The 26,421-nt window shown below is 42.3% G+C and overlaps 1 protein-coding gene across 6 annotated transcripts in view; it reads left to right on the top strand.

Annotated features, from left to right (window-relative positions):
- The window catches only part of GIT1 (GIT ArfGAP 1), a 140,594-nt gene that overhangs the window by 67,243 nt on the left and 46,930 nt on the right, over positions 1–26,421 (top strand). For 4 of the 6 annotated variants that reach the window (XM_088477765.1, XM_088477764.1, XM_088477767.1 and 1 more), the window contains exons 3-9: positions 134–246; positions 906–1,011; positions 3,520–3,606; positions 11,151–11,281; positions 12,248–12,342; positions 15,786–15,828; positions 26,055–26,081. In XM_088477765.1, the coding sequence (XP_088333891.1) occupies positions 134–246; positions 906–1,011; positions 3,520–3,606; positions 11,151–11,281; positions 12,248–12,342; positions 15,786–15,828; positions 26,055–26,081 (602 nt within the window). The remainder of the gene's footprint in view (positions 1–133; positions 247–905; positions 1,012–3,519; positions 3,607–11,150; positions 11,282–12,247; positions 12,343–15,785; positions 15,829–26,054; positions 26,082–26,421) is intronic. The other 2 variants (XM_088477766.1, XM_088477763.1) reach the window with 1 other exon arrangement.

Below are 26,421 nucleotides of genomic sequence, written 5' to 3'. Positions count from 1 at the left end.
CGTATTCCCATACTGTCTGCACAGCAGACATTCGCTTACAGAGTGTTTCATCACATAATGGTCATCTATTATAACATTACCTTGTGTTTCTTCTTCTTATCGCTCTTTCATCCTTACTCTTTTATCTGCCCAGATGGTGCACACATTGGCAAGTAATGGAGCAAATTCCATCTGGGAACATTCCCTGCTGGACCCAGCGCAAGTTCAGAGTGGTCGACGTAAAGCCAACCCTCAAGACAAACTGCAGTGAGTATTGTTATCCCAAAGCCACACCAAGGGTGGCATGAAGTACGCCTTTATGGTCATCATCCTATTATAAGCAGGGCGAGTCGCTGTCCTATTTGACTATCTAGCAAACTCTTGAACTGCCTGATGTTCGTTTTCTATAGGTTTGAGTGTAACAGAGTTATATATAGGAAATAAAGCTGTGTGTTCATGCATATTACTGGAATAATTGACCATTGTCCAGCTGGCCCTACACCTGCATTATGACTGTGACCAATGTCACACATAGCCACCAAGAGTAGTACGTAGGCTCTTCTTATGTTTGTATATAAACTTTAATATGTACCTCTACCTATATAGTAAACATAAGTGTTCCCATAAATGGGTGTGCTGCGAATAGTTGATTTTTAAGCCGGCTATGCTGGGTTAATTGAACCTAACCCTGCAGGTAATGTGTCAGCTCTCTATTGTCCTGTTTTTAGTTGATGGAGATTTTTGCACTTTGATTAAGCTGCAGAAAAAATGAATTCAGGGCCATAAAAGGAGCAGAGAGGGTTATTTATAGTAAGGAAGACAAAGCAGGACAGCACTACAGGAAGGAAGGTGATGGATAAGAATAGGTTTGAAAGAAGATTTACAATGGAAACTACATTAGAGAACACCGTTCTTTTACCTTCTAGCCCTACGAAGTCTGAGTTTATTCGGGCCAAGTATCAGATGCTCGCGTATGTGCACAAGCTACCTTGCCGCGACGATGACGGAGTGACTGCCAAAGATCTCAGCAAGGTACTGAGCCTCTTACTCCCTTTCAGTTAGTTTGTAATGTGCCTTCCAGTTACTCTGTAATGTGCCTCTTACTCCCTTCCAGTTACTCTGTAATGTGCCCCTTACTCTCTTCCAGTAACTCTGTAATGTGCCCCTTACTCCCTTCCAGTTACTCTGTACTGTGCCGTTTACTCCCTTCCAGTTGCTCTGTAATGGTCAATTCTCCTGATGCCATCAGGAGGATTCTCAGACTTCGCGGTACCAACACTGTCTTGTCAAGGTGACCTCAGCATCCTTCGAATCTGCTGCTACTGGCACAAGAGTCATTGGCATGACCATTCAGACTTCTTCCTTCCTTCGGCACCTGGAGAAGTAACTATTGCAGAGGTGTTGGGGGTTTCTTGCTCTCCTCCACTCCCTCCAGCTCTTAGTTGATCTCCTGATTGGTCGATTACAGATTCCCCGCTTCTTGTTAGTTGGGATGCGCACAAAGGGTAGAATTATTTTTAAGAAGGTTTCTGTTCCTTTTTCTGTCCTTATTTACAAGGAAAGTCTTATCTAGTTTCAAATATCTAAAAAACTGTTTTTGTTTTATGACCTTCAGAATAGCATTTTCATACTGATCCCAATAACTCCACTCTTTGACTGGAAAGTTAGAATCTTCTGTGTTCGTTTGGTAATGCATTAAACTGTTAAGCCGCACATCCACTAGGCGATTAAAATGAGCGTTTGAACGATAACTAAATCGTTATCGTTTAATCGCTCATTAATCTTCAGAAATCGGGCATAAAATTTTTTAAAACGACCAGTGATGTTTTCGACATCAATCATCGCCTGAACATGCCGATCAATCTGCCGATAACGACATAATGAGCATGCTCAGGGATGAGGTAGGGTGCCTACATATCGTTCAATGTAGGCACTGCACATATTGAGGAACGACTGTACGATTACAATGTTGTAATCGTACTGTCGTTCCTCTATCTGCTAGTGGATACGCCCCTTCATATTGCTGAATAACATTCCTGCACCCCACTGATTTTAATATGTCTCTTCATTTTGCTTAATAGATATTTAGGTTGGAAAACCAGATATATTTAGAAAGCCTATTGTTTTTTAGCAGATATCTTGTTTCAATAAATCCATTGGGGGTATTGTTTAAACATGCCCTATACTGAAAAGTTGCTTATACAGATGTGTCCTCGCACATCTTTGGTGCAGTAGCGCCGAACAGCCCCTCTTGGAGCGCCATGTCCCGTGAGACTCTGTAACACGATGCAACTAGAACCCACCAGGAGACCCTGCTGATTAATTTGATGGACAAAATAGACTTCCAACGATAGCAGAGTTGCACAGGACTTGGCGGCTCACTCATGTTAGGCATGTCGCAGTGCGGGGGTATTGAGGATAAATGTAGAAGGACACATCTGTATGTAAAATAAGTCCATGAGCACAATTATTGTACTCCCATGCCTGCAGTGGAACACATCATGTTTTCGACCATGGTACGATCTATGTGGAGTTTGTATGTTTGATAGTTGTTTGCATACATATACTGTAAATTAGATTTGTTGCTGGGCTCCCAAACCCACATAATCACTGCCCTAATGAGCTTCTAATCAGATGTGCTAGAAACACTAGAGGACAAACTGGCAATTAACAATATGTCTCCTACCCATCTCTCTCGCGATTTACATGTTGTCAGTGCCTCTCATCCTCAGAAAGCTCCTTTGTAAACTGCTCTCAGCTGTTTATTTTAGCAATTCATTGTTTGTAACTTAATAATCATTCTTAATCTCCCGCAATGCTATACCAGTATTATCCAAAGGTTGTCCCTCCATCAGAGCAATATACATTAATCAATAAATCCACTCGCCTTGCATTACTATACATATTGCAATCTGCAAACCTCAGAATTTCACCCAGTAAGGTGTTGGCTTTCATTGGATTGAATACACTAGACTGCTTGAATCTGATTGGTTGCTATAGGGTACAGTACATTGTTGCATTTTGCAAAATAAGCCAACTAGAATATAATTGGGATGGGTACCAGATGCCGGCGCTCGGGATCCCGGCGGTCAGAATCCTGACGCTGGCATCCCGACCAGGTTACAATCCCGATGGCTCTAGGTAAGTAACCCTTCCTTCCTGGTGCCTAAAACTAACCTCCCCTCCCCACACCCTAAACCTCCCCCCTTAGTGCCTAACCCTATCCCCGCTACTTACCTTTGGGATGCCGGCACAGGTATTCTGATAAGTGCCGGGATTCTGAACGTATCCCATTTAATTATATATAATAGAAGCAATTGTTCTGCCTTAAAGCATTATGGAACATTGTACTGAATAATGTGTTCTGTGTGCTCGAATTCCTATTTTATATCAGTCCACAGTTATATTCTTTAGCATATACTGCCACATGCTCAATGGAGTGATGATGTAATTGTTACTAGGTGGAAAGGATTCCCTGTAGGTTTGTGCAACTGGGCTGCCCCTGATCTTATCTATTGTGTTTTGTTTTGCTGATTATAGCAACTTCACTCCAGTGTGAGGACTGGAAATCTGGAAACCTGCTTACGTCTGCTGTCTCTTGGAGCTCAAGCAAATTTCTTCCACCCGGTAATCACTCATCTCAACACTGCTGATATCACATTACTGTGTGATCTGACTGCTATTTCCTGAGATTTCTCCTTTTTCAGTTTATTTGTGTACTCTGCTCAGCGATAGTTTCGGTAAAGGACTTATTGCATTGCACGATGTTGGCGAGCAAACCTGTTAAACTGTGTTATATGGGTTCTAGTCTATGTAGTTTTGACCAAGTTTCAATCGGGTACTGTTGATCTGTTAGCTGTGACTTGATGGAAACTGGGCTGCACAGATCTGGATCCATGTATATACAACACAGTTTTATGTCTCGTCATGCATCTTTAATGGGGTATAATTGTACTTGTTGGCCTGATCCCCAAGTGCTCTGATTCCTAAATGTGTTTTTCTTTATCAATTTCTTTCACCAATTTGCCATTACATTTACACTGTTGTTGTGATGTGTAGTAAAAAAATTATTCAAATTACATACAGTAAATAGTAATTAATTATACCAGTTATATTCAAATGTAAGATAAAAAGTTACTTGGTTGAAGTTATGCTGAACTAAGTTCTCTGAATGCTGTTGTGCAAGCCAGTTTGGTGGGGCCAGTTTTTCTGGTACATACACAGCACAGACGGATTTGGTGATCTCAAATGATGATGGCATTATCTGCTTCAGTTTGTTACAACGGGGCTTCATTTCCATTCTCTGTTTCAGATCACTCACTGTCAGATCATTCCTTTGTATTTATTGAAGACATCTAATAATCAGGGATAAGCAACATGTGGCACTCCAGGTACTATGAAACTACACATCCCAGCAAGCCCTGCCACAGTTTCACTGTATATTTACAGCAAAACTGTGTCGGGGCATGCTAGTATGTGTAGTTCTACAGCAGCTGGAGTGGCACAATTTGCCAACCCCTGTAATATATAAAGCAATACTAGATCCTACATATATAATGCCCAAATAAAAAAAATAAAAAAACTTTTTCTTTTATTTTGCTGATTAACTTTTGTTTTAATCCACTAATTAAAATATAGAGCAAGCTTTACATTTATGGAAATCAAGTAAATTTCATGGATATTTTGAATTAACACAATTAAAATGAACAAAATATATATGTGGAGATCAAAGGCACTTAAATAAAATAATTCTAAATACAAAAAACAGTATACATTTATCTTGTGGTGATAATTAAGATTTAGATTCTGGATTTACACTCCTTGATAATCTTCATACTCCCTTTATAAGAAGTTAATGGACATGCATATCAAAGTTTCTTATAAATGCACCAACACATGTCTTTAACATTTCATACTAAACACCAAGTGAAGAAGATCAAATGGGCGTACCCCACTTTTTATCATTTGATAGTGATGAAAACATATAAAGGTTTCTTTGCATAGGTAGTAGACCTTCACTAGGAAGGGGCATACCCTACTCACATAACATACATTATGATCTTGCACATTAAGATACTGTATCTTTTCAGTCAATAAATCTTCAATCGACCATAAACGGTTGTCCATGACTTCCAATTGCATATAACCATTTTATTTCCAATATTACAAAACTTAAAACCGCTTCAGGACCTAAGAAAACTTGTTACTATTAACAGTGGCACACTTGACAAAAATAGCTCAATGCAATGTCCGCATAATTTAACAGAGCTTAATAAGGCAGATCACAAGATCTTTTTCATGCCTTGAAAAGATCTTGTGATCGAAACGCATCAGTTAAAGGAGGACTTACCTACTGTTGATCCTAGGATTCATTTATCCTGTTAATTATAGGTACTGTATTAATTTTGAACATGTCACCATGTTGTGCTTGATGACATTATGGTGGTTATATAATGACTCTTAACATTTTGTCAAGAAAACATACTGAACCCCCTATGAAACCCTAATGATTACATTTAAGTTGGTTCACACTTGTCGATGTGTACCTGGACGATATATCGGCCCGATGGGCGGTCAGTACCGTGGGTACTCATTAAGTGAGGTAATCACTGATGGACTGATCCCTCATTCCATCCTACATTATCTGCAACAGTGCCGCATGCAATATCATCCGGTTGGCTGTGCGGCATGGCCGACTGAGCGATATCGCAGCGACCGCAAATAGTTCGTACACACTATGCAATTAGCACGATCGTCGGAACGAGAGATCCATCAATTGATCGCATAGTGTGTACCCGCCTTTACACTAGCAATTGGGGATGGAACTTGTGTACAATGGGGATGGAACTTATGTACATCATAACGATCAGCATACGCTTCTCCTCTAACTCCCCGCTCCTCCAGGAAACATAAGTATATTTTCTTTTCCATGGCTCAAACCAGGAATTACACGTCTCCTCCATATCTCAGGAGAATGTGTCCCACCCACATACAGATTTGTCTTTGCTCATCCAGCCTCAGTACGCCATGCAGTGTGATGTGCCTGGCATGAGTGAGCTGGGCAGCACAGCAATGGGGGACTCTAATGACGGACAAAAAGTCCACAAAGGGCCAGAACCCCACTATGGCTATATTTTTTACATGTGCCCAGTGTCAGGCTTAATTGCCGTGTGGACAACTGGATGCAGGGGCTTTGTGTATGGACTGTCAGCAGGGGCCCATGTGTGCGTAGCCAGCTGGGGGAGCCACTCCACTTATGGAGGAGCCGGCATGGGCTCAGGCTATGAGCCATTCACTCTCCGAAGTTGCTCCGCCGTAGAGAGGAATTAGTCCAAGCAGCGCCAGCGCCTGTTTTGCCCTCACCGCCTGCTGTTGCAGGGGGTGGTTAACAGGGTCCCGATACTCCTTTGGTCCGTACCATGGAGCGCTCGGCGGTAGGGGTCAAGAAAGTAATAGCCTATTATGGAATGCTTCCATGAGGAGTCTAAACTGCGCACTACGCATAAGCGTCCTCCTTCATCCAGTGTCTTGTTGGAGTCAGATCCCGAGGGGGAGGAAGAGGGGGAACGCCAAGAGGAGGTTCTGCCCGACGAGGAAGGTTCAGACTCTGCGTCAAGTCAGGCATAGAGGACCTTATGGCAGTACGACAGTCTTTGGACTGTCTGGACCTTGATGCCTCAGCTAGGGCGGAAGGGCCGTTTAAGCGGAGGCGTAAGCGGGTCGTTTGTTTCCCAGTGTCTCAGGATCTTTCAGATCTGGTAGAGGAAGCCTGGAAGATCCCCAGATAATAAGTATGCTACTCCTCGTAAGTTTGCAGCCCTTTATCCCTTTCCACAAGAGCAGGTCGCTAAGTGGGAACTGCCTCCAAGAGTGACATTTGACGTTTTTGGGGGTGAACTTCGATACAGCAGTGGAAAGGGTTTTCTTGCCCGAGCCCAAAGCCCGGGCCCTTCAGGACTTAGTCAGGAAAGTGCTTTCTGCCCCTCGACATCCATTTGGCTGGGCATGAGGTTACTAGGCACGATGGTCTCTACCTTAGAGACCATCCAGTACGGCCGCTTCCATTCACGGATTCTCCAGTGGGAGATTCTCCGGAATTGGACAGCCGCTCAGACGACCTTTCTTCTCAGTTGCTGGTTCTGTCAGACAGCACTCTTCGGTCACTTCGCTGGTGGCTGATTACTGATCACCTTCTCCACGGTCGGTCCCTGGTGACTCCCAACTGGATTATTGTCACCACAGATGCAAGTCTCAGAGGTTGGGGAGCAGTGAAGGAGAACTTCTGTCTCCAGGGGACATGGTTGTCATCAGAGATAGGTTTCCCAATAAATATGCTGGAGCTCCGGGCCATTTATCGGGCACTGTGCGGGGCTCAGGCCCTCCTGGCGGGCCGACCAGTGAGGATCCAATCAGACAACACCACGGCAGTGGGATATGTGTAAACCAACAGGGCGTAACCAAAAGCACACTTGCCAGGGAATAGGGAGTTCTCTCTTGGGCGGAGACGTTTCTCTCGGCAATTTCAGCAGTCTTCATACTGGGGGTGGAGAATTGGGAGGCAGACTACCTCAGCAGGACTATGTTCCTGCCAGGGGAGTGGTCTCTCCACCCAGAGGTTTTCCAGCAGCTGGTCCAGAGATGGGGATTGCCGGAGGTGGACCTGATGGCGTCTCGCAACAATTGCAAGGTCCATTGATTTTGTGCCAGGTCCAGAGATCCTTTGGCATTTGCAGTGGATGCCATGACAGTTCCCTGGGACTTCCGTCTGGCCTACATTTTTCCTCCAATTCCCATGTTACCAAGAGTACTCCGTCGAGTCAGGGAGCAGCAGGTTTCAGTCATCCTAGTGGCTCTAAACTGGAGCCACTGTTCTCAGACTAGCCGCCTGGCCGGGTTGGAGTCTGCCTCTGCGTCCAGATCTTCTGCTACAGGGGACATTCTGTCACAAGGGCCTATCTCAGTTGGCTTTAATGGCCTGGTTGTTGAGACCGGGCTCTTGAAGGCCGGTTGTTTTTCCCCTTCAGTCATCAGGACCATGCTTCCGGAGCGGAAGCAGGTTTACGCGCAGAACTACCACAGGGTTTGGAAAACCTATATTGTGTGGTGTGAGCAGCAAGTAGTACATACTACCCAGTTCCGCCTGCCAAGGTTTTTAGCATTTCTGCAGAGTGGTCTGGAGCCGGCTTACGGCTTCAATATTTGGAATCCGTGGACCTTCGGTTCGTAACGTGGAAAGTGTTTTTTCTTATGGCCATTGCCTCGGCTCGGCAGGTCTCTGAGTTGGGGGCCTTGTCCTGCACACCACCTTTTCCTGTTTTCAATGACGATAGGGCTGTGCTCAGGATGGTTCCTTCTTTTCAACCGAAAGTGGTTTAATCTTTCCACTTAAATCAGGAGATTGTTTTTCCTGTTTTCTCATCGTCAGAGTCCTCAAGGGACCAGGATGATCTATCACTGTTGGATGTTGTCCGGGCCCTATGCATTTATTTAGACAGAACTTCGATCTTACGTAAGACAGATTCTCTATTAGTTCTCTACGACGCCCACAATTGGGGCTGGCCAGCCACAAAGCAGACCATTGCAAAATCCCTCCTCTCAGTGATTTCAAGGGCTTACTGAGAGGCGGGGCGCCCGGCACCAGCTGGGGTGTTGGCTCATTCCACTAGGGCCATGGTGGCCTCCTTGGCGGTGTGTCACGGGGCCTCAGCTGAACAGGTTTGTCGCGCAGCTACCTGGTCCTCTGTCCACACATTTGTGCGGTTCTACAGGTTTCATGTTTTTGCCTCCGGGGACGCCCATTTAGGGCATACAGTTCTCCGGTCGGGCAATCTGAGCATTCCCTCTCATGGGGGCGGCTTTTGAACATTCCATGGTCCAGTGTCCCGCAGCCCAGACGAAAGAGAAAATAGGATTTTTGGGTACTTACCGTTGAATCATTTTCTCTGAATCAGGCTGGGGGACACTGCGTTCCCTCCCTCACGCTCAGCGGTATTGAGTATGAGTTATGATTTTGGGTCGTATTGACCGTCAATTTAATTTTTATTTTTTGGAGTGACGGTGTCACGGAGTATTGCTTCTCCTTACCAGGCACTTTTGAAGTTGTACTGAAGTCAGGGGTTGCAGAGGGGAAGAGTTACAGATTTCAGTGTTAGTGCCAAATCCAGGCCTTCCCACCTACAACCTATGGTCCAGTGTCTCCCAGCCTGACTCAGAGAAAAGGATTAGTACCCAAATTTCTCTAGAGTATTTACTTTGCAGAAAAACATTTCCTTTCTATAATTTTTTCACTGTTTTGGTAAAATGCATATAACAGCCATTTGGCAAATTTTAAGAATCCCAAATACTTTGCTTGTGGCCACTTAGACTTCTATACTGTTATCCATTATTAGATGGCATTTTTTTGTGGGTACAGGCTGCTTTCCCCATTTTCACCCATGCTAAACACTGGTATTACCAGCAAGAATAACCAAGCAAACTCTGGAATAAACATTTTCTAATTGAATTGCGCGTTAAGCGGGAGTGCGCATACATATGTTAAGTGAAATTACCAGGAAATATGTGCGTTAAATTAATATGTGATAACAAAAATGTAACGCAGCTAATTGAATATAGGCCTTTTCGCCAAAAAAGACGCCTGTACTCTGTACAGCAATCTCATGGAGCTACTGTAGCTGGTAAAGGAGACCTAAATATGACATTAGGTGAATGGGGCTAAGAACACATCAGACACAGAGCAGCCAAAGCTTCACTTATTGTAGTTCTAAAGGCAAATGTCTATAAAATATATACTAAATAGCACCTTGCACGGTCTAATGCTGGGTACACACTAGTTGGCCAGGGGATGTTGCTAACTATGTCATGCTGTAGAATATATATTTCAATATTTATAAAGATATTTCAAAATAAAGAAAAAGCCCACTAAAAAATCATTCGCATAATTGTACTGGATGAGCAAATATTTTTTTCCAATATCTGACACTGGTTACCCAATGAAATATTTATCATGGTCTTCAATTAGTCAATCAATCATGGTATTCTTAGTTATCCACCTTGCACATGCATAGATACAAGCAACACATTGTGATGTTTGGAGTTATCCATTTTGTTGGATGATGGCATAATATAAAGATTAAAATCATACATACAGTATATTTTTTTCATTTACACCTATAAATGCATCTCTTCTGCATAATGTACACCTGGGAGGGGCAGAGGGCACCCCGATGAAAGTATAGATCAGGGGTAGGCAACCTGTGGAACTCCAGCTGCTGTGGAACTACACATCCCAGCATGCAATGCCAGTGTTTTAACATGCTTTAACAGCAAATCTGTGATAGGGAATCCTGGGATGTGTAGCATCTGGAATGCTACAGGTTGCCTTCCCCTGCTATAAACTGAGGCTTTTTCTTTTCAAATCTTAGAATGTGTTTTGGCAGGTAGAAAAAGGCTCTGTACCACTGCTAAACAGAATTCTCCTTTTTAAATGTATTATTTACCCTTTGTCATTTAGATATCTATTCCTGAAAAATGTAATCTCATGGATAGAATGAGGAACGTAAGCGAGCTGTTATTTAGGAAGGCCATTGATCTGGCCAACTTCTCCTCTAAGACCAGTCGAAGCACTGCACCCTCACAGGCACCTCCATTGGTGTTGGGTACGGGATGCTGGCACTTGGGATCCTGGCGGTCAGAATCCAGACGATGGCACCCCGACAGGTTAGGATACAGACATCCGTCTGTCTGTATCCTAACCCTCCTCCTCTCCCTACCCCTGACCCTCCCAGGTTCCTGAGCCTAACCGCCCCCCCCCCCCATGGTGCCTAAACCTAACCTCCTCCTCCCCGCACCCTTAACCTAACCTTCTCCGTTTAGTGCCTAACCCTCCCCCTAACCCTGCTACTTACCTTCGGGATGCCGACGCTGGGACTCTGACAGGTGTCGGGATTCCGGCTCTGGTATTCTGGGTGCTGGAATCCCCACAGTCGATATTATGACCGCGTCCTCTCCTTTGTGGCATAATAATTCTCTGCTCTTGTGTACAGTATCAGAAACTTTATTGCACTGTGCTGCCACAGCTGTACAGTTTTGTAAATTACAGTACCTTTATTGTCTGGAATCTATTAAATCAATGCTTAAAGGTCCATCTTTAGTAACTTGTCTTGTATTTCTAGGAGAAAGGGACCACCCCTCTTCATGTAGCAGCAAAAGCTGGGCAAGTGCATCAGGCTGAGCTTCTTGTAGTGTATGGAGCAGATCCTGGAGCCCCTGATGTGAATGGCAGAACACCCATTGATTATGGCAGGTAAGATGTCAATGTACCAGAGTATTCTAGGTATCCATATAGGCAATGTTTCTCTTATTAGGTGTTTAACTATTATATCATACTAACATATATGGGCAGGGCTTAAAGTGGTCCTGGAGAGGTGGTGGAACTCATCTATCCCGCTGCCAACTCTCTTTCTCGCTCAAAATGTGCATCTTATTAGCATAAATAGAACTGGGAGCGACAAAACTACATTACTAGCCTGCTCTGATCAATATGATGTGCGACTGAGTCTGAACCTGAGAAAGAAGGGCCCTGAGACTGCGGCTTTTTCCCACGCCAGGTGCTTCATCTGCGACTTTGTACGTGTTTAAAACGAATTCCTGTGCTGTTAAAGTTGCAATTCAGGATCTTGTCTAGACTGAGCTTTGAGGCACATATGCAACAAAGTATATATTCCAAGTGAAGATAACTGCCGGGATATACATGCATACAGTAACTCCATTCAAGTCATAATATTTAGTGCAAAGAAAGCGCATCACAAACACATCTAGAACATTTGAGTATGTATGTGTGATGTATCAAGCCTTGGGGAGAGAGAAGGTGGAGAAGTTGCCCAAACAATTTCTAAATGTCATTTCAAATACTGTGCTAAATAAATGACAGATGGAAGCTGATTGGTTGCTTTGGGCAACTTCTCTTGATACATCTCCCCCATCCCCAATGCAAAGGATTTCTGTCACTACCTTTACATTCCTAGTCTCGGACAGTGACGGAGTTTGTTCTTTGACCTATAATAATGCCTGTGGTATCTGTAGCTGAGATGGATGGTCCGTAAAGGGGAGAGGTAAATCGCTTTTAAATAGTAAAAAGAATAAATATTTCTCAACATTACATTTGTTTCATATATCAACATGTAAAGTTCTCAAAGCGTTGTTTGTTGGTACAGATTTGGTTCATTTATGGTTAGTGTCTATGTCTGAGCGGAGACCTCATGTCTTACAGGCAGGCGGGTCACCATGATCTGGCAGACCGATTGGTGGAGTGTCAGTATGAACTTACGGACAGGCTGGCCTTCTATCTATGTGGGCGAAAGCCAGGTGAGTGGTAATAAAGGCGAATAAAACTGGATTATGTGCCTTTAGAGCTATAATCAAAATGTTAGTCCGTTATATATATATATATATATATATATATATATATATTAGGGATGTGCAGGCTCGGTTCTACTCGGTTCCGTTCGGTTCTTTTTACCGGATCTTATTGGGTTTCAGCTGTCACGAGTTTTGGATAGCCAATAAGATTCGGTAAAAAGAACCGAACGGAACCGAGTAGAACCGAGCCTGCACATCCCTAATATATATATATATATATATATATATATATATATATTACACAAGGCCGAAGCTAGGGTAGTGCGACCCGGTGCCACCGCACAGGGCACCACCAGTCAGGGGGCGCTATATATATATATGCTGTTAATGGTGTTCATGTAAATGTTTATGCATGTTAAAGCTACAGATGTGATCCCTGTAGCTTTTCTCCTTCAGTCTTATTAGATGACCATTTCATCTCTGCTGTAAAACAAGATGGGTTGCTGTATTATCATTTATTGGCTGATAGTGTTTTATGTCATTAAGATACCATCTTGTAGATCTCAGCTTCTGGCATATACACTGGCTATTGCAGCATGTATGGTTGTAAACAACTGGGATGTCCAATAATGAACACTATAAACTAAATGCAATTATTGCTGATTGAGTGATTTGTAAAATGTTCACAATTATTACATACAATTAAACATGCATAACATTTTATTGATATATATAGTCTGAACAGCTGTTTTACTGATCATGAAAATATAACTGAAGTTGCTTAAACCGTTGTATAGTTCTAATTGCCTGCAACTGGGCAGTAAATACCAACAGGAGCTAACCGTTCCGATAATGTCCTTCAGAGAATAGCAAGCTACAAACTCTATTAATATCAGTAACTTATCCAGCAGCAATGTTATTAATATTCATGCTCCCTGTTATTCCATCCCAATCAGCAATTAGCGCATACTAGTGTCCAGTACAGGTATGGGTCTGAATTCATTCTGGGGCTTCAATTCAGATCTATCTTGGTTTTTACTCAACTTTAATGTAGGCCGCATCTGAAACTAGAAATAAATATCCTTTGAAATATTCTCACACGTTTCTCCGCACAATGTTAAAACCAATTTAACCATAGGAGAGTGGATCACTAGCAAGCATGATTGTAATGGAGACCAGAACATGACTGCACATGGCATCTATCAGCCTGAGCATGCTTCCGAACCGCACTCAAAAGGCCCAGTGATGTCCATGACGCCAGAAAAAATATTCAGCCCATGGGGAAGACAGCGGGATCTCATCAAATTTAGCCACCTATGTGTGAGATCAAATTGAGGCTCATCTGGCCCAAATATTGCCCATTGTATTTACAAATCTGCTGTAGATACAAAACTTGCACATGAAGGAAATGTAAAGGAAAACTCAGACACGTGTCTTAATGTTGAGTATAACATAATTTTGAATATTAACATGACACATGTTATAACTTGTCCAAAAAAGCATTCATACATGATCTAATGTGATTTGCTTAATTATTTTGCTATAACTACATGGAGTTATAGTAAAATAACTAAGGAAATCACATTAGATCATGTATGAATATGCTACAAAAGTGAAGTGTATATTATATAATGATAACTATATTTGCAGATGCACCAAGAATGAAAAGCTTATCTTCATTTAGGCCTACCAAGTTCAAGGCATTATACCCTATATTATGATCAGCAAAATTGATGACCACTACCCAATCCTGGAATAGCCTTTATTGTAGTGATAATCACCAAGGAGAGGTCTAATGTGGAGAGTTTTTTTCTGTTCCATTGGACCATATGTAAACCTCATGATGACTGGATTGGCCCACCCAAGCTGCATTCTGTCTGCCCCTAGTATATGAGATTTATTGTGTGAAAGTTCAAAAATGGATATAAAGTAGATTATTACTTTGCTAATCAGTTATAATGTCACTATAACCGAGTTCTTTTCCTACATTTACTGTGAGGAGCTCTGCAAATTGAATGTAATATAGAATGTCAGTGGCAGCATGGGGCTAATTTTTAAATGTGATTTAGTAGATTTAATGATGTCCTCACAATTTTGGAAAACAAAATCCTTATGTCTAAATCCCAAGCATTCTGCATAATAGATCCCATAGCTGTACAGTGGATTTAATCACAGACTCAGTTCCATTGTGCTGCCCAGATCTTTTCTCATAACAACACAGGCAGCGAGGGAGAGCTTCTGCAGGGACATAATAATACATTCTGGGTATTATTATTCATCTGTACAACTGGAGATCACATATTAATGCAGAACTGAGCATATGTGCTTTTAGTAATACATGAATTTAGTAAGAAATAAATCTTCACAATACTGGCGTTATGCTGTATAATCCAATTATGGTATCAGCAACGGACAATACACATACACATTTTTTTTAATAAAGGAATACTGAATATTTTTTTCATGTTTTCACTTAAAATGTGTTCTTTCCTGTATGTTCTTCCAAGCCAGTGTGGTCATTTGTTAGCTATTTTCTATTTTATTACCACTTACTCGCCCATTAAATTTATATGGCTACTCCCTTTCTTCTTATATATGCAGACATATTTCCGGAAACTATATTCTCTCTGTGATGATAAATATAACATATAAGATTAATGAGTAATGTGTGACATATGCCTCTGATGGCTGCTGTTCAGCATAAGCCCAACAGACGTTCTGTGTACTGGTGGAATTTCCAGAGGTTTGGATGCAGACTGAGCTCTTCCAGGCTGGCAGAGCTGATTGAGATTTATTATATGTCTTCAGTTAATTTTTTTAAAAATATTTTTAGTAAATGCAAAAAAAAAAAGACAAGAACAAGAATTGTCAAAAGCAAAATGTGAAAAATATCGATTACACCTTATTTAGTCATCTTTGGACGCAGCTGCTGTACTAAAATATGCTAATGCCGCAGGAGGCGTCTTGTGTACAGACGCCTCCTGTCAGCTTCTGTGATCCTACTACTGTGTCCGAGGATGCAGCATCTGATCATCTGCATGACCTTCAGGTTACTCAGGATGGCCTGTGTTTTTATGCAGGCATTGAGGTGCGTACAAGAACACAGCCACTGGCTTCAGCACGTCCGGGAACGGCAGGTGCCCGTTTTCGTGGATGCCACCCCCACTCTGCTGCCAAATGGCTGCAGCGTCCAGGCACTGTGAGCAAGCTTGCAGAAGGAGATCTAGACATGCGCAGAATTTTACACAAACTATCGGATTTGCGTACAACTCTGAATCAACCAGTGTGTAGACCTGCAAACCAGACTGCAGAATGCAGTTCCCTAAACCATGGTCTTTATTATTCACAAGCGGCCATTTTAATGTACTATAGCTAAACCTTTGTCATTCTAGAGAAAATCCTTCATTTATGTAACCGCTAACTAGTCCGTTTTTATTTCTCTGTTTTAGATCATAAAAATGGACATTATATTATTCCACAGATGGCGGACAGGTAATTGAATCTGCGCTCCTCTGTACTTGAACACCAAAGTCTTAATGGCAGAAATGTGTTTATCTGGTAATTGCTTTCTCCTGTGCCATAGTGTTCTGTGTTTCTACAGCTGAAATACTATTTTCTGTATATAAAATTTGCAACCTCATTAAATAGTTTTCACATAAAAATGAAATAACCAGAGAAATGTAATGAACCTTCTAGAAGAACCATTAACCCTAACACTGCTGAAAAGTTCAAAAACACCAGATATATACATTTTACATTCCTGACGGGTAAAGTGTGATTCTCTGTGCGATTAGCAGCTGTAAAGCTACATATAATTCCACGCAATTAGAGTATTCTGGGATTGTGACACCACAGGCTTCCAAAACCTACTGTGTATGATGCTTTAGCACTTCTCCCATGTGTGATACATTTTTCAGATGGAATGTTTAATGCATACAGATTTCTAGCACTACTTATCTCTTGCATGGGATGTAGTCATTGTCGACATTTACAATGTCAAAATTAAAAATGTTGGTATATGAAGAATGTCTACATGTGAAATGCTGATGTTCTGCACAAACCAGCAGTGGAGGGTTATGGTTTGGCACTATGGGGAGGTTAGGATTAGGCTACTTGAGGGGAGGTTAGGGTTAAGCTACGGGAGGGGAGGTTAGAGTTAGGCTATGGTACGGGAGGTTACGGTTGGTCACTACGGGGAGTGTCAGGGGTTAGAATTAGCAATACTCACTGCTGGAAGTGACTCAGTGTGGTGCGGTGTAACTGGGTGCAGGTGGAAGGCCGGGTCCTGAAGACGGCAATGCACCCACTATAGTAGCACCTCTGCGCCACTTGTCTTCTTTAGAAGGTTTGATAAATCTTCCATGTTTTTGATCGTGTGTTCTCACTGTAAAACCCCCTCAAAAACCAGTACAGTACTTCGTTAGTTCAACTTATACTACTGATGACATAAAATAAGCATGTTGTTTGTGTATGATGATGCAGTCTCTCTCTCTCTCTCTCTCTCTCTCTCTCTCTCTCCCTCTCTCCCCCTCTCTCCCCCTCTCTCCCCCTCTCTCCCCCTCTCTCCCCCTCTCTCCCCCTCTCTCCCACCCAATATTCTTTGTACACAACATTGTAATGAACCCCGGCATGTACCCGAAGACAGGCAGGATGCTTTGTACATCCCGCCCTTAGACCTCTATAGTAAGGTACCACAGTGCTATGCAGTGTGGATAACAGAACACACATAATACATGGACATACAGGGTACATGAAATATATGCAGACCTGAAAACAAAACAGTTGGGAGTTCTCTGTAAGGCACAGGTGAGACCAGTATGGAGATTGGGACAGGTGTGAGGGTGCATTAGTAGAACGTGTAGATTGGGACAGGTGTGAGGGTGCATTAGTAGAACGTGTAGATTGGGACAGGTGTGAGGGTGCATTAGTAGAAGGTGGAGATTGGGACAGGTGTGAGGGTGCATTAGTAGAAGGTGGAGATTGGGACAGGTGTGAGGGTGCATTAGTAGAAGGTGGAGATTGGGACAGGTGTGAGGGTGCATTAGTAGAAGGTGGAGATTGGGACAGGTGTGAGGGTGCATTAGTAGAAGGTGGAGATTGGGACAGGTGTGAGGGTGCATTAGTAGAAGGTGGAGATTGGGACAGGTGTGAGGGTGCATTAGTAGAAGGTGGAGATTGGGACAGGTGTGAGGGTGCATTAGTAGAAGGTGGAGATTGGGACAGGTGTAAGGGTGCATTAGTATAGGTTGGAGTAAGCTCTAATAAAGAGCTGGGTTTTCACACAGTGTTTACAGTTTTGAAGACTGTGGGAAGGTCTGATGGGGTGTAGTTGGGAAGTGGTTGGAAGCATGGGAGAAGTCCTGTAGGTGGGAGTGAGACGTAGTTACAGGAGATGAGGCGCAGGTGAGAGGTAGTTTATAATGAGGCATACTTGCCTACCCTTCCAGGACCTGCGGGAGGCTCCCGATTTTTTTTTTTCCGGGTAACGCCTCACACCCGCGGAAAAGTCGACCCTTCTGGAGAGACTTTTCTCCGGGATCGGCGAGTCTGAGTAGGGGGCGGGGACTAATTTTGCGATTCTCTGAAAATCACGTCATTTGGCTACGCACTCCAGTGCAAAATATGCAGGATTCACGAAATTTAACATTGAGAGGGCGGGGCTTAATGATACGGATAGACTGACTCCACCCCCATCACCCCACCCACCTGTATATATATGTGTACATTATGTATGTGTACAATGTGTGTGTACAATGTGTGTGTGCATTATGTATGTGTACAAATGTGTGTGTGCAGAATGTATGTGTTGAGCCTGTGCACACTCTGGCAGTGAAGGGTTTTATACTATACCAGAGAGCACTCGCCGCTGTCAGGGTGTCACAGGGGAAGACGTAGGGAAGCCGACAGAAGTGCAGGAGCTGGTGACAGAAAAAGTAGAGGTAGGGAGGGGGGGAAGCAATCGGGAAGGCAACTGCCTAAATACCGGCATCCGGCTTCCCGACTGTCTTATCCCGGCATGGGTGAAATGCCGGGCATCTACATGTAGACGCCCGCATTGTAGTGATGCCGAGCGCCGCGAGCGGACAGCCGCGGGGGGTGAGGGTTAGGTTTAGGGCTCCCGGGGGGGACTTAGGGTTAGGCACCCCCCCCGGGGGACTTAGGTTTAGGCAGCGGGGAAGGGGGTGGTTAGGGTTAGGCACTTAGAGGGGGGATTAGGGTTAGGCACTTGGGGGGGAAGTTAGGGTTAGGCACCCCTAAGGAGGGTTAGGGGGGTTAGGTTAGGTTAGCAGATACCTATCCACGATCGGGATTTCCAGCGCTGTCGGGCTTCCGCTGCTTCGAACTCTGCTCCCGACGGGAATCGAACCGCCGGCCATGCGGCCGGCGGTATATCATACCCATTCCGGGAGGGGGGAAGCCCCAGCAATTAAATGGCCCCAGCAGTAAAGATAAGCTCCAGGGATCAGCTAGGTTAGGGGTGGGCAATTAGCGGCCCCCAGCTGTAGTAGCTAGGTGTACAATCACCCGGGCAGTATGAGGCGCTGTCCTTTGCCTCACTGAATTCGGCAGGGGACAGACACACACTGACGGGCGTTGGCGGACGCAAAATGCCGGACTCTGCTTCGTAGTTATGGCAGAAACCTTCTGGCGGGGGACAGGCATCGGTGGGATGGCGGCGGCACACTGTCAGAGCAGCCAGTCTATAATATTTACACAGAGCCAGCCGCACAAGCACACACTGCTGGCTTTTAGGGGCTGTCCTCCTGTGACAGCCTGACAGTCGCGGGCGGAGGCTAGTAGCTTCCCCGCAAAGCACTGAAGCCACAGCTCCCCCCTCTGTCCCTGCAACAGTGGAACTTTGAAAAAAAAAAAAGGGGTCACGTCCCAACCCGGCCACCTTGTCCCCCCTGGCTGTGCAACTGCAAACTCACCTGTCAGAGCACCTGTCCGGATCTCCAGCCTCTGAAGAAGATCCCACTCTGACGCCGGCTGCAGCTCCCACGACGAGGACTCAGGTGTTGTTTGGCATAACCCAGCCCATCATGGTAAGACACTGAACGGCCAACCAATCGTGTGGTCGGCAGGTAGGCCATATACACACACAACACCATGCACAATATATCTGCAGATACATTGGGCATCGGCTGTGCAGCACAGCCGACGCGATATGTCTGTGTATGACGTCGCTCACAGACATATCGTCTGTACACACTGGCCGACAGGCACAAGATATATTGGCCGATCAATTGATCGGCCAATATATCTGCCAGTGTACCCAGCTTGCAAAATGGATTTTCAAAACCCTGCCAGATTTAAAAGGGCAATAATAATAAAGGCAAAGTCAGGTTTGCTTTGCATTTAATAATATTGCCCTTTTAAATTTGGTAGACAAAATCTGCAAAATGAAAATCCACTGCTTAGTAAATTTACCTCTAAATTTGAGATCTGTGAAAGGGGTTGTGTTGCTTTGGACTTTTGTAGGTAAGGGTGAGTCATTTAAATTGGATTATGCAGGACACGGAGAAGCCAGTGTAGGAACTTGCAAAGTGATCTGCCAGATGCGAAGCGATGAGAGAGGAAGGCAGTAATAGTTGTACAACTTCAAAGGCTAGTCATAGCTTTATTTATTTTTTGTTATTAACTTTTTCTCTTATAGTAAAAATATATTGTTTAAACTTGTCGGTCCACAATGATGGTTTGACACGTCTGCCTAGTATGAGCTGGCCAACTTCCAAGCTCTGTAATAAATTAGTCAAACTAGAAGGTCTGTGAGAGTCTGAGGGGCTTGTTAAATGATGTTAGATGTCAGCTGGATTGCCTTGCTAGTTATGATGAAAACACTATAACTAAATGTTTCTGGGGGTTTTCCCCCTGAAAGTTGACTGAAACCATTATTTGCAATCTAATTATACAAAAAGAAATTAATTTGGAAAAATTATTTAGCTGTTTTTTCAATTGGAAAAAAATTACTTTTAACTTATCAGATTTGTCTAGTTTTATATGTACTTTGTTTGTTATATGACTTTGGTTTTATTAAAAGGATACAGTTACTTTTAATAGAACTCTTGTATCAGAGACTACAATGAAATCCAGTTTAGAGCTCGCGTCTATAATTTTCAGTTAGTTGTTCCTATTTCTGCTTTTCACTGAAATTCTGTTGAACTTTGTGTTGTGTGGGTATTGCTTTCCCTATTGGTTCCAGAGGGGGTGAAGTCTGTGTTGTGACCAGGAAGTGACAATCATATCTGCATCCTGTTTTTAGTCCACTGCTAAGCTCCTTGTACCCACACGTGGGATTGCTACTGCGTGAGTGTATGTCACCAGGTTATACAAAATTATCCACGGCTACAACAATGAGGGGGCTTGTTGCTCCAACCACCAGCTGTTGTTCATTCCCGCCACTGTACCAGATCTCTCCTCATCATTGAAGACCTGAGGTCAGGATGGCAGAAGTTGATCGGCAGAGGTCCGGCTTGCCTGGAACCCTGCTAAATCAGCAAATGACAGTGAGTTTTCCCCTAAATTTACCCTTATATGGAAAGGAGTTTTTTTTTTCTTTAATACAAAATTTAAGTGCAAAATCCCTTTATAGCTTAAACTACACAGTAAATGTTAGTTTTCAGCATTTAAAATTTTAGGGGATTACTCATGTTAAAAACCCTGTGCTCCTTTACACTGCTCACACAGAGAGTAGCCTTTCCGACCCTGAAGAAAAGCACTTGCCCAATGATTCGCTTGAAGTTCACGCGACCCATTTAAATTGCGGCATTGAAGACCATGGTAGCATTACATAGAGATTTAAACATAATGCAGAAAAAGAAAAGGTAGCGCTAATAAAATACATTCTATTAATATATTATTTATACCATCGGATAAATAACGGATGAGACTGAAAATAAGGAAATGAAGCATTATACTGTACAATACTAAAAAAAGTTAATGAAATAGCAACCTTATTTTTGATTCTTCTGTAGACCATGTTCGGATAACACTGCACAACAATGAAAATGTTTCCGATGTGAAAATAGTTACTTCTAATTGATTTCAGCATGCAAAGAATGAATATGACATTTAAAACTCTGTTAGCTCTGAGTTCCGAGATATAGCCCATTTATGACGATGTAGGGGTATTCCTAGTGAAGTGGGCAGAATGGAGAGAATCTTACCAGCAATCTGCGTTACGCGCAGAGGGGGCGGGACCTAATGACCCAATTAAATTAATCAGTTTTTTGTCCCCTCCCCTATTCATATATATGCGATTCACGGGATTACCCACACAAGATAACTGTGGTGCACTGAGTGACAAGCATAGTGAGCGATTCCACCAAGACATTTCAGCAATGGAACAAAGATATCGGGGTAGGTGATCACTACTGTTGGACAGTGATAAGAGATGCCCCAGGTGAGGAGTACAAGCGACAAGCAAAGAGAAAGCACCCCCATGAATAGGCCACTATATTAGATAGTACTTTCCTATGCTGTATGTTTGTTTCGTATGCTGTATGTTTGTTTCGTATGCTGTATGTTTGTTTCGTATGCTGTATGTTTGTTTTGTATGCTGTATGTTTGTTTCGTATGCTGTATGTTTGTTTCGTATGCTGTATGTTTGTTTCGTATGCTGTATGTTTGTTTCGTATGCTGTATGTTTGTTTCGTATGCTGTATGTTTGTTTCGTATGCTGTATGTTTGTTTCGTATGCTGTATGTTTGTTTCGTATGCTGTATGTTTGTTTCGTATGCTGTATGTTTGTTTCGTATGCTGTATGTTTGTTTCGTATGCTGTATGTTTGTTTCGTATGCTGTATGTTCGTTTCGTTTTGTGTTCTTATTTGTGATTGATTGAATTAAAACAACTGTTATTTATTTTCCATAAAGAAAATATCAGATTATTTTAAAATAGCTTTTCACTATGACTATATTACTAATGTACATACAGTATAGTGCAAGTAGTGTAGCTCAAAAAATAGAGCTAGTAAAAACATTCTGAAATCATTTTAGTTTTTCTTGACCTCAAATTGGTAATGTTTGACTATTTTTAGAAAGGAAACAAATTAAAAGTATTAATTTGTTGTACAGTGTAATTGGCATTTGGATTATCTGGTTTCTAATGTGTATTTATATAGCTGTAGATATGCAGAGGTAGGATGCGCTCCTAGAAATAAATAAATAAACCCTAATGCATTTATCCAAAGGACAAACCAGCAGTGGCGACATATGAAACAAATGAGTGCTACTCCACCAAGCACCAGGTGGTTGTTTCAGTACAACTGACTTTCTTCAGGGCCATTAGGTAAGCGGCCAAGTATTGGATGTAGTTACAGTCTTTAAGGATGATCACTGACACATATTGTGAGATTCATGCAGTATAGGACGACTGTTTGATCAGCTGGAGACTGAAGCAGCGCTTTGCAAGATAGCGGTCTATGGTCTTACTCTCTCTTCTGCTCTATATATTGTATATGCAAATTAATAATAGATTTTATTATTTTGACACTATCTTTACTTCTTGGGTTCTATGGTTATATTTCTGAGTGGTTGGCATAACCCCATTTAGGTTTAGTGGCTTGTCTTCATATATGTATAGGTGTTACTTTTTGCCTGTGTATACAGTATATCGTCCTATAAGAACCACACAGTTGGAAAATGGGCGATTGATGGTAAGCACTTTAAATTGCTCGCAAGAGATCTACTGAAAGTCTCTTGTGTAGTTTAACTGGATAGGAGGGATCCGGTCAAAATCCCGACAGTTGGGATGCCGGTGCTTAGAATGCCAGCGCCGGAATACCGACATCTGTCAGAATCCCGGTGCCAGCATACTGACAGTAAGTTCTGAGGTTAGGGTGAGGGTTAGGTTTAGGGTGCGGGGAGGGGGGAGGTTAGATTTAGGCACTAGGGGGGAAGTTGGGTTCAGGCATCGGGGAGGGAGAGTTAGGGTAGACAGAGGGTTAGGATACTGACCGACAAGTATCGGTATCCTAACCCTGTCGGGATGCAGGCGTCGGTACCCAACCTGGAGATGAGAATATAAATCCACATTTGATACTGTATATCTAGTTATAAATTCCATTACAGACAAGCACATATTAACTAAACAGGCGGAGCACACCTTTGCCTTCTATAGCTGCTTCTGTATATTGTATTGTAGATTGTTTAGGTGTGTATTCATTGTGTACAGTGATTGCTTGTGTTTTGTTGTAGAGGCAGCTTACCCATTCCTGTACAAACCACTAACATCCATTGTTTCAGAGTCAGGAGCATCAGATACACCTCCTGTATGTGGGTAGTTATCATGGCAGGGGTAGATAAAGGAAATGACAGGGTTTTGAACTATAATAATGCTGCTGCTACCTGGCACAGTGTTACATTTTCCAAATGGCTGTGTCCAGCATCACGGGGCTGGATAATGCCTACTTTATCAATGCTGCATTATAATGGAAAATATTCCTCATAATTGCTACATTTTACCAGCTTCTGTTCTTACATGCTGTGTTACAGGCAAAGTATATAGCACTTTATTATTCAGGTTTGTGCTGTGTGTGAATACTACAAAGAAGGAATTATTTAACACGATCTTCACTTAAAATGAAAGTATGAAGTGAGTAATGTGATTTAAAGAATCACTGTAGCAGACATGCCAAAATAATAGTTGTATATGAAAGAAGAGGACGGTAGTCAGAAATGCGTGACAGTACTCTGTTATAGTTACAAGGCAAAACAACAGCTTCCACACTCTGGATAAGTGTGTGGATACTTATTTTATTCATTTCTGAAATTATTTCACTCATTTCTGCCTGCTTCTGGAACTAGTTCTAAAAATGAGAAATGATGGTGGGTACACACTGAGACGATGTGTACCGGAACAATATGGCGGCAGATGGGCCGACATCGTATCCCGGGTACACATTAGAAAGATGTAATGAACGATGGAACTCGTCCTGTCCTTCATTAACATGCATGGGGCCGCAAGCGTCATTGCCAGGTTTGATGTGCAGTACATCAAACCTGACAACATGGGAGCGTGCATACATACTGCACGAGATGCACGTTATGTTACGATATGTCCATTGTCTCAGTGTGTACACTGCTTTAGACAACATCAACAATAAAAATGTCGGTACTGCGTACCCTGGAGTACCACAACAGGTAAAGAACTGGCTGCGTCCTGCTGTGAGTAGGAAACTATTCAGTCAGGTGCACAAAGATCACAATATCGTCTAAAGGAAATAGCCTAAATGGTGGGTTGGAAACTGTACAGAAAATGGGTAGAACATTCAGAGTTCTTTCATACAAGAACAAAGTGCATTGACCTGTAATCTTCAATCATGTTTGAGTGGAACAGGGAGTGTCCATAGTACTTTTTATAATAATACATTGCAGATAATAAGTTTGCTAATCTGTAGAGAGCCTCGGAAAATTGCGCCTTTAGATTTATCTTCACTTTTCAGAAATACTCTCAGATATAAAACCAAGAACAGTGCAGTTCTTATTTCCTTAGCCCTGCCCATTCGACATTAATTGGTACCATTAACATCAGTGTATAACCTATGCAGAATGGACTCACTGCAGTCTTGACTGTGCTAATCACTAGCCAACTATTACTGTTACAGGAGCTCCCCCATGGGGTGGAGTCTATAAACTACAAGCTGTCATAAGTCATGTGCAATTGTGTTTTCATTGTGAGATTCCATTTATGCAAAAAACAATCCTATACAATAATTCATCTATTTCGGCGATGACGCAATGTAAATTATAGTATTTCATCCTACTCAATATTCAACTTACAATTTGTATGATTGCAAAATGCACTTGTTTAAAGAGATATTTTTATTTTTAAGAAATTGTAATTATAAGTTGTATGAAATAAATTTGTACATTTCATAAATGTTTGGATACAATACCATACGTAACAGAACTTTAGAGAAATTTAACATAAGGAAAGTAAAGTTTTTGTTTAATGTCGAACTCTTACAAAAAATATTATGTTTTGGTTAAACGGATAATTAACAGATTGCGCCTTGGTCGGGAGCTGTTGGCATGTCTAATATATAGTTCTGAGTAAGACAGTTCAAATATTGAAACTATTTGTGTATGCATGTGTGTGTGCGTATATATATATATATGTGTGTGTGTATATGTGTGTGTGTGTGTATATATAATATAAATATATGCTGCACTATTTTGCTACTGATGCCAACGTTTCAGTGTTGTAATACTTTTATCAAGACAATATAATATAATCAGACTGGTAATGGATGGAATTCTGTCTAATATCTTATGTGAAAATAATCTCCAAGCCTCAAGGAGTAGGTCGATTTTTTTAGGGTGCAAACCCTTTTATCAAGACTTGATAAAGGGTTTGCACCCTGAAACATTGACCTACTCCTTGAGGCTTGGAGATTATTTTTACATAAGATATTAGACTGAGTGCCGTCCATTACTTGTGTGATATACACAAGTAATGGACGGCATTTTTTTTTGAGGAAAGGCAACCGGGCAAGTTGCATTAGAATATAGGAGTGCCAGACACTGTGTGGATAGAGATATATAAAAAATATATTATGTAAAACGCATAGTTCATTTCACACTTCTAAATTTTCTTACTGTCATTTCCATGGTAATGCTTCTCTGAATGATTTTGTCTATCTTTATGTGTAATAATATCTTGCTGTCTAATCTCTTGTCTCTCTCCTGTTTCTTCTTGTGCTGCATTGGATGTAGAACTCGTCCCAGGGGTGTGCCTCAGAGGTACTGTGCGACTTGTAGCCGACAATGACCTGTCATTCTTTTATCCTGGGACTAATCAGACAGATAAATGGTTCCTGACAGCCCTTAATGAACTAGATATGCCTTATAAACATTACAGTGCTCACCATTCTTCTCTTACTGTGTTTTTCCTTTTCTAAACCACACTTGAATAATTGATATTTAGAGGGGGATATGCACCCAAGGACTTTATTACCCAAGTCACTCCCCCAAAATAGACATGGTTGATGGATGCATCTCGATAGTGGTGGGGGATCAGGTAGGGACACCGACTGTATAGGTCTATTGTTGTAGTGTATAAACAAAGAGGAATAATAATAAT

Source organism: Taudactylus pleione, unplaced genomic scaffold, assembly GCF_031769625.1.
Source record: "Taudactylus pleione unplaced genomic scaffold, aTauple2 ptg000203l, whole genome shotgun sequence".
NCBI lineage: Eukaryota > Metazoa > Chordata > Amphibia > Anura > Myobatrachidae > Taudactylus > Taudactylus pleione.
The sequence above is the reverse complement of the archived record's forward strand: the minus strand, read 5'-3'. Positions and strand labels throughout refer to the sequence as shown.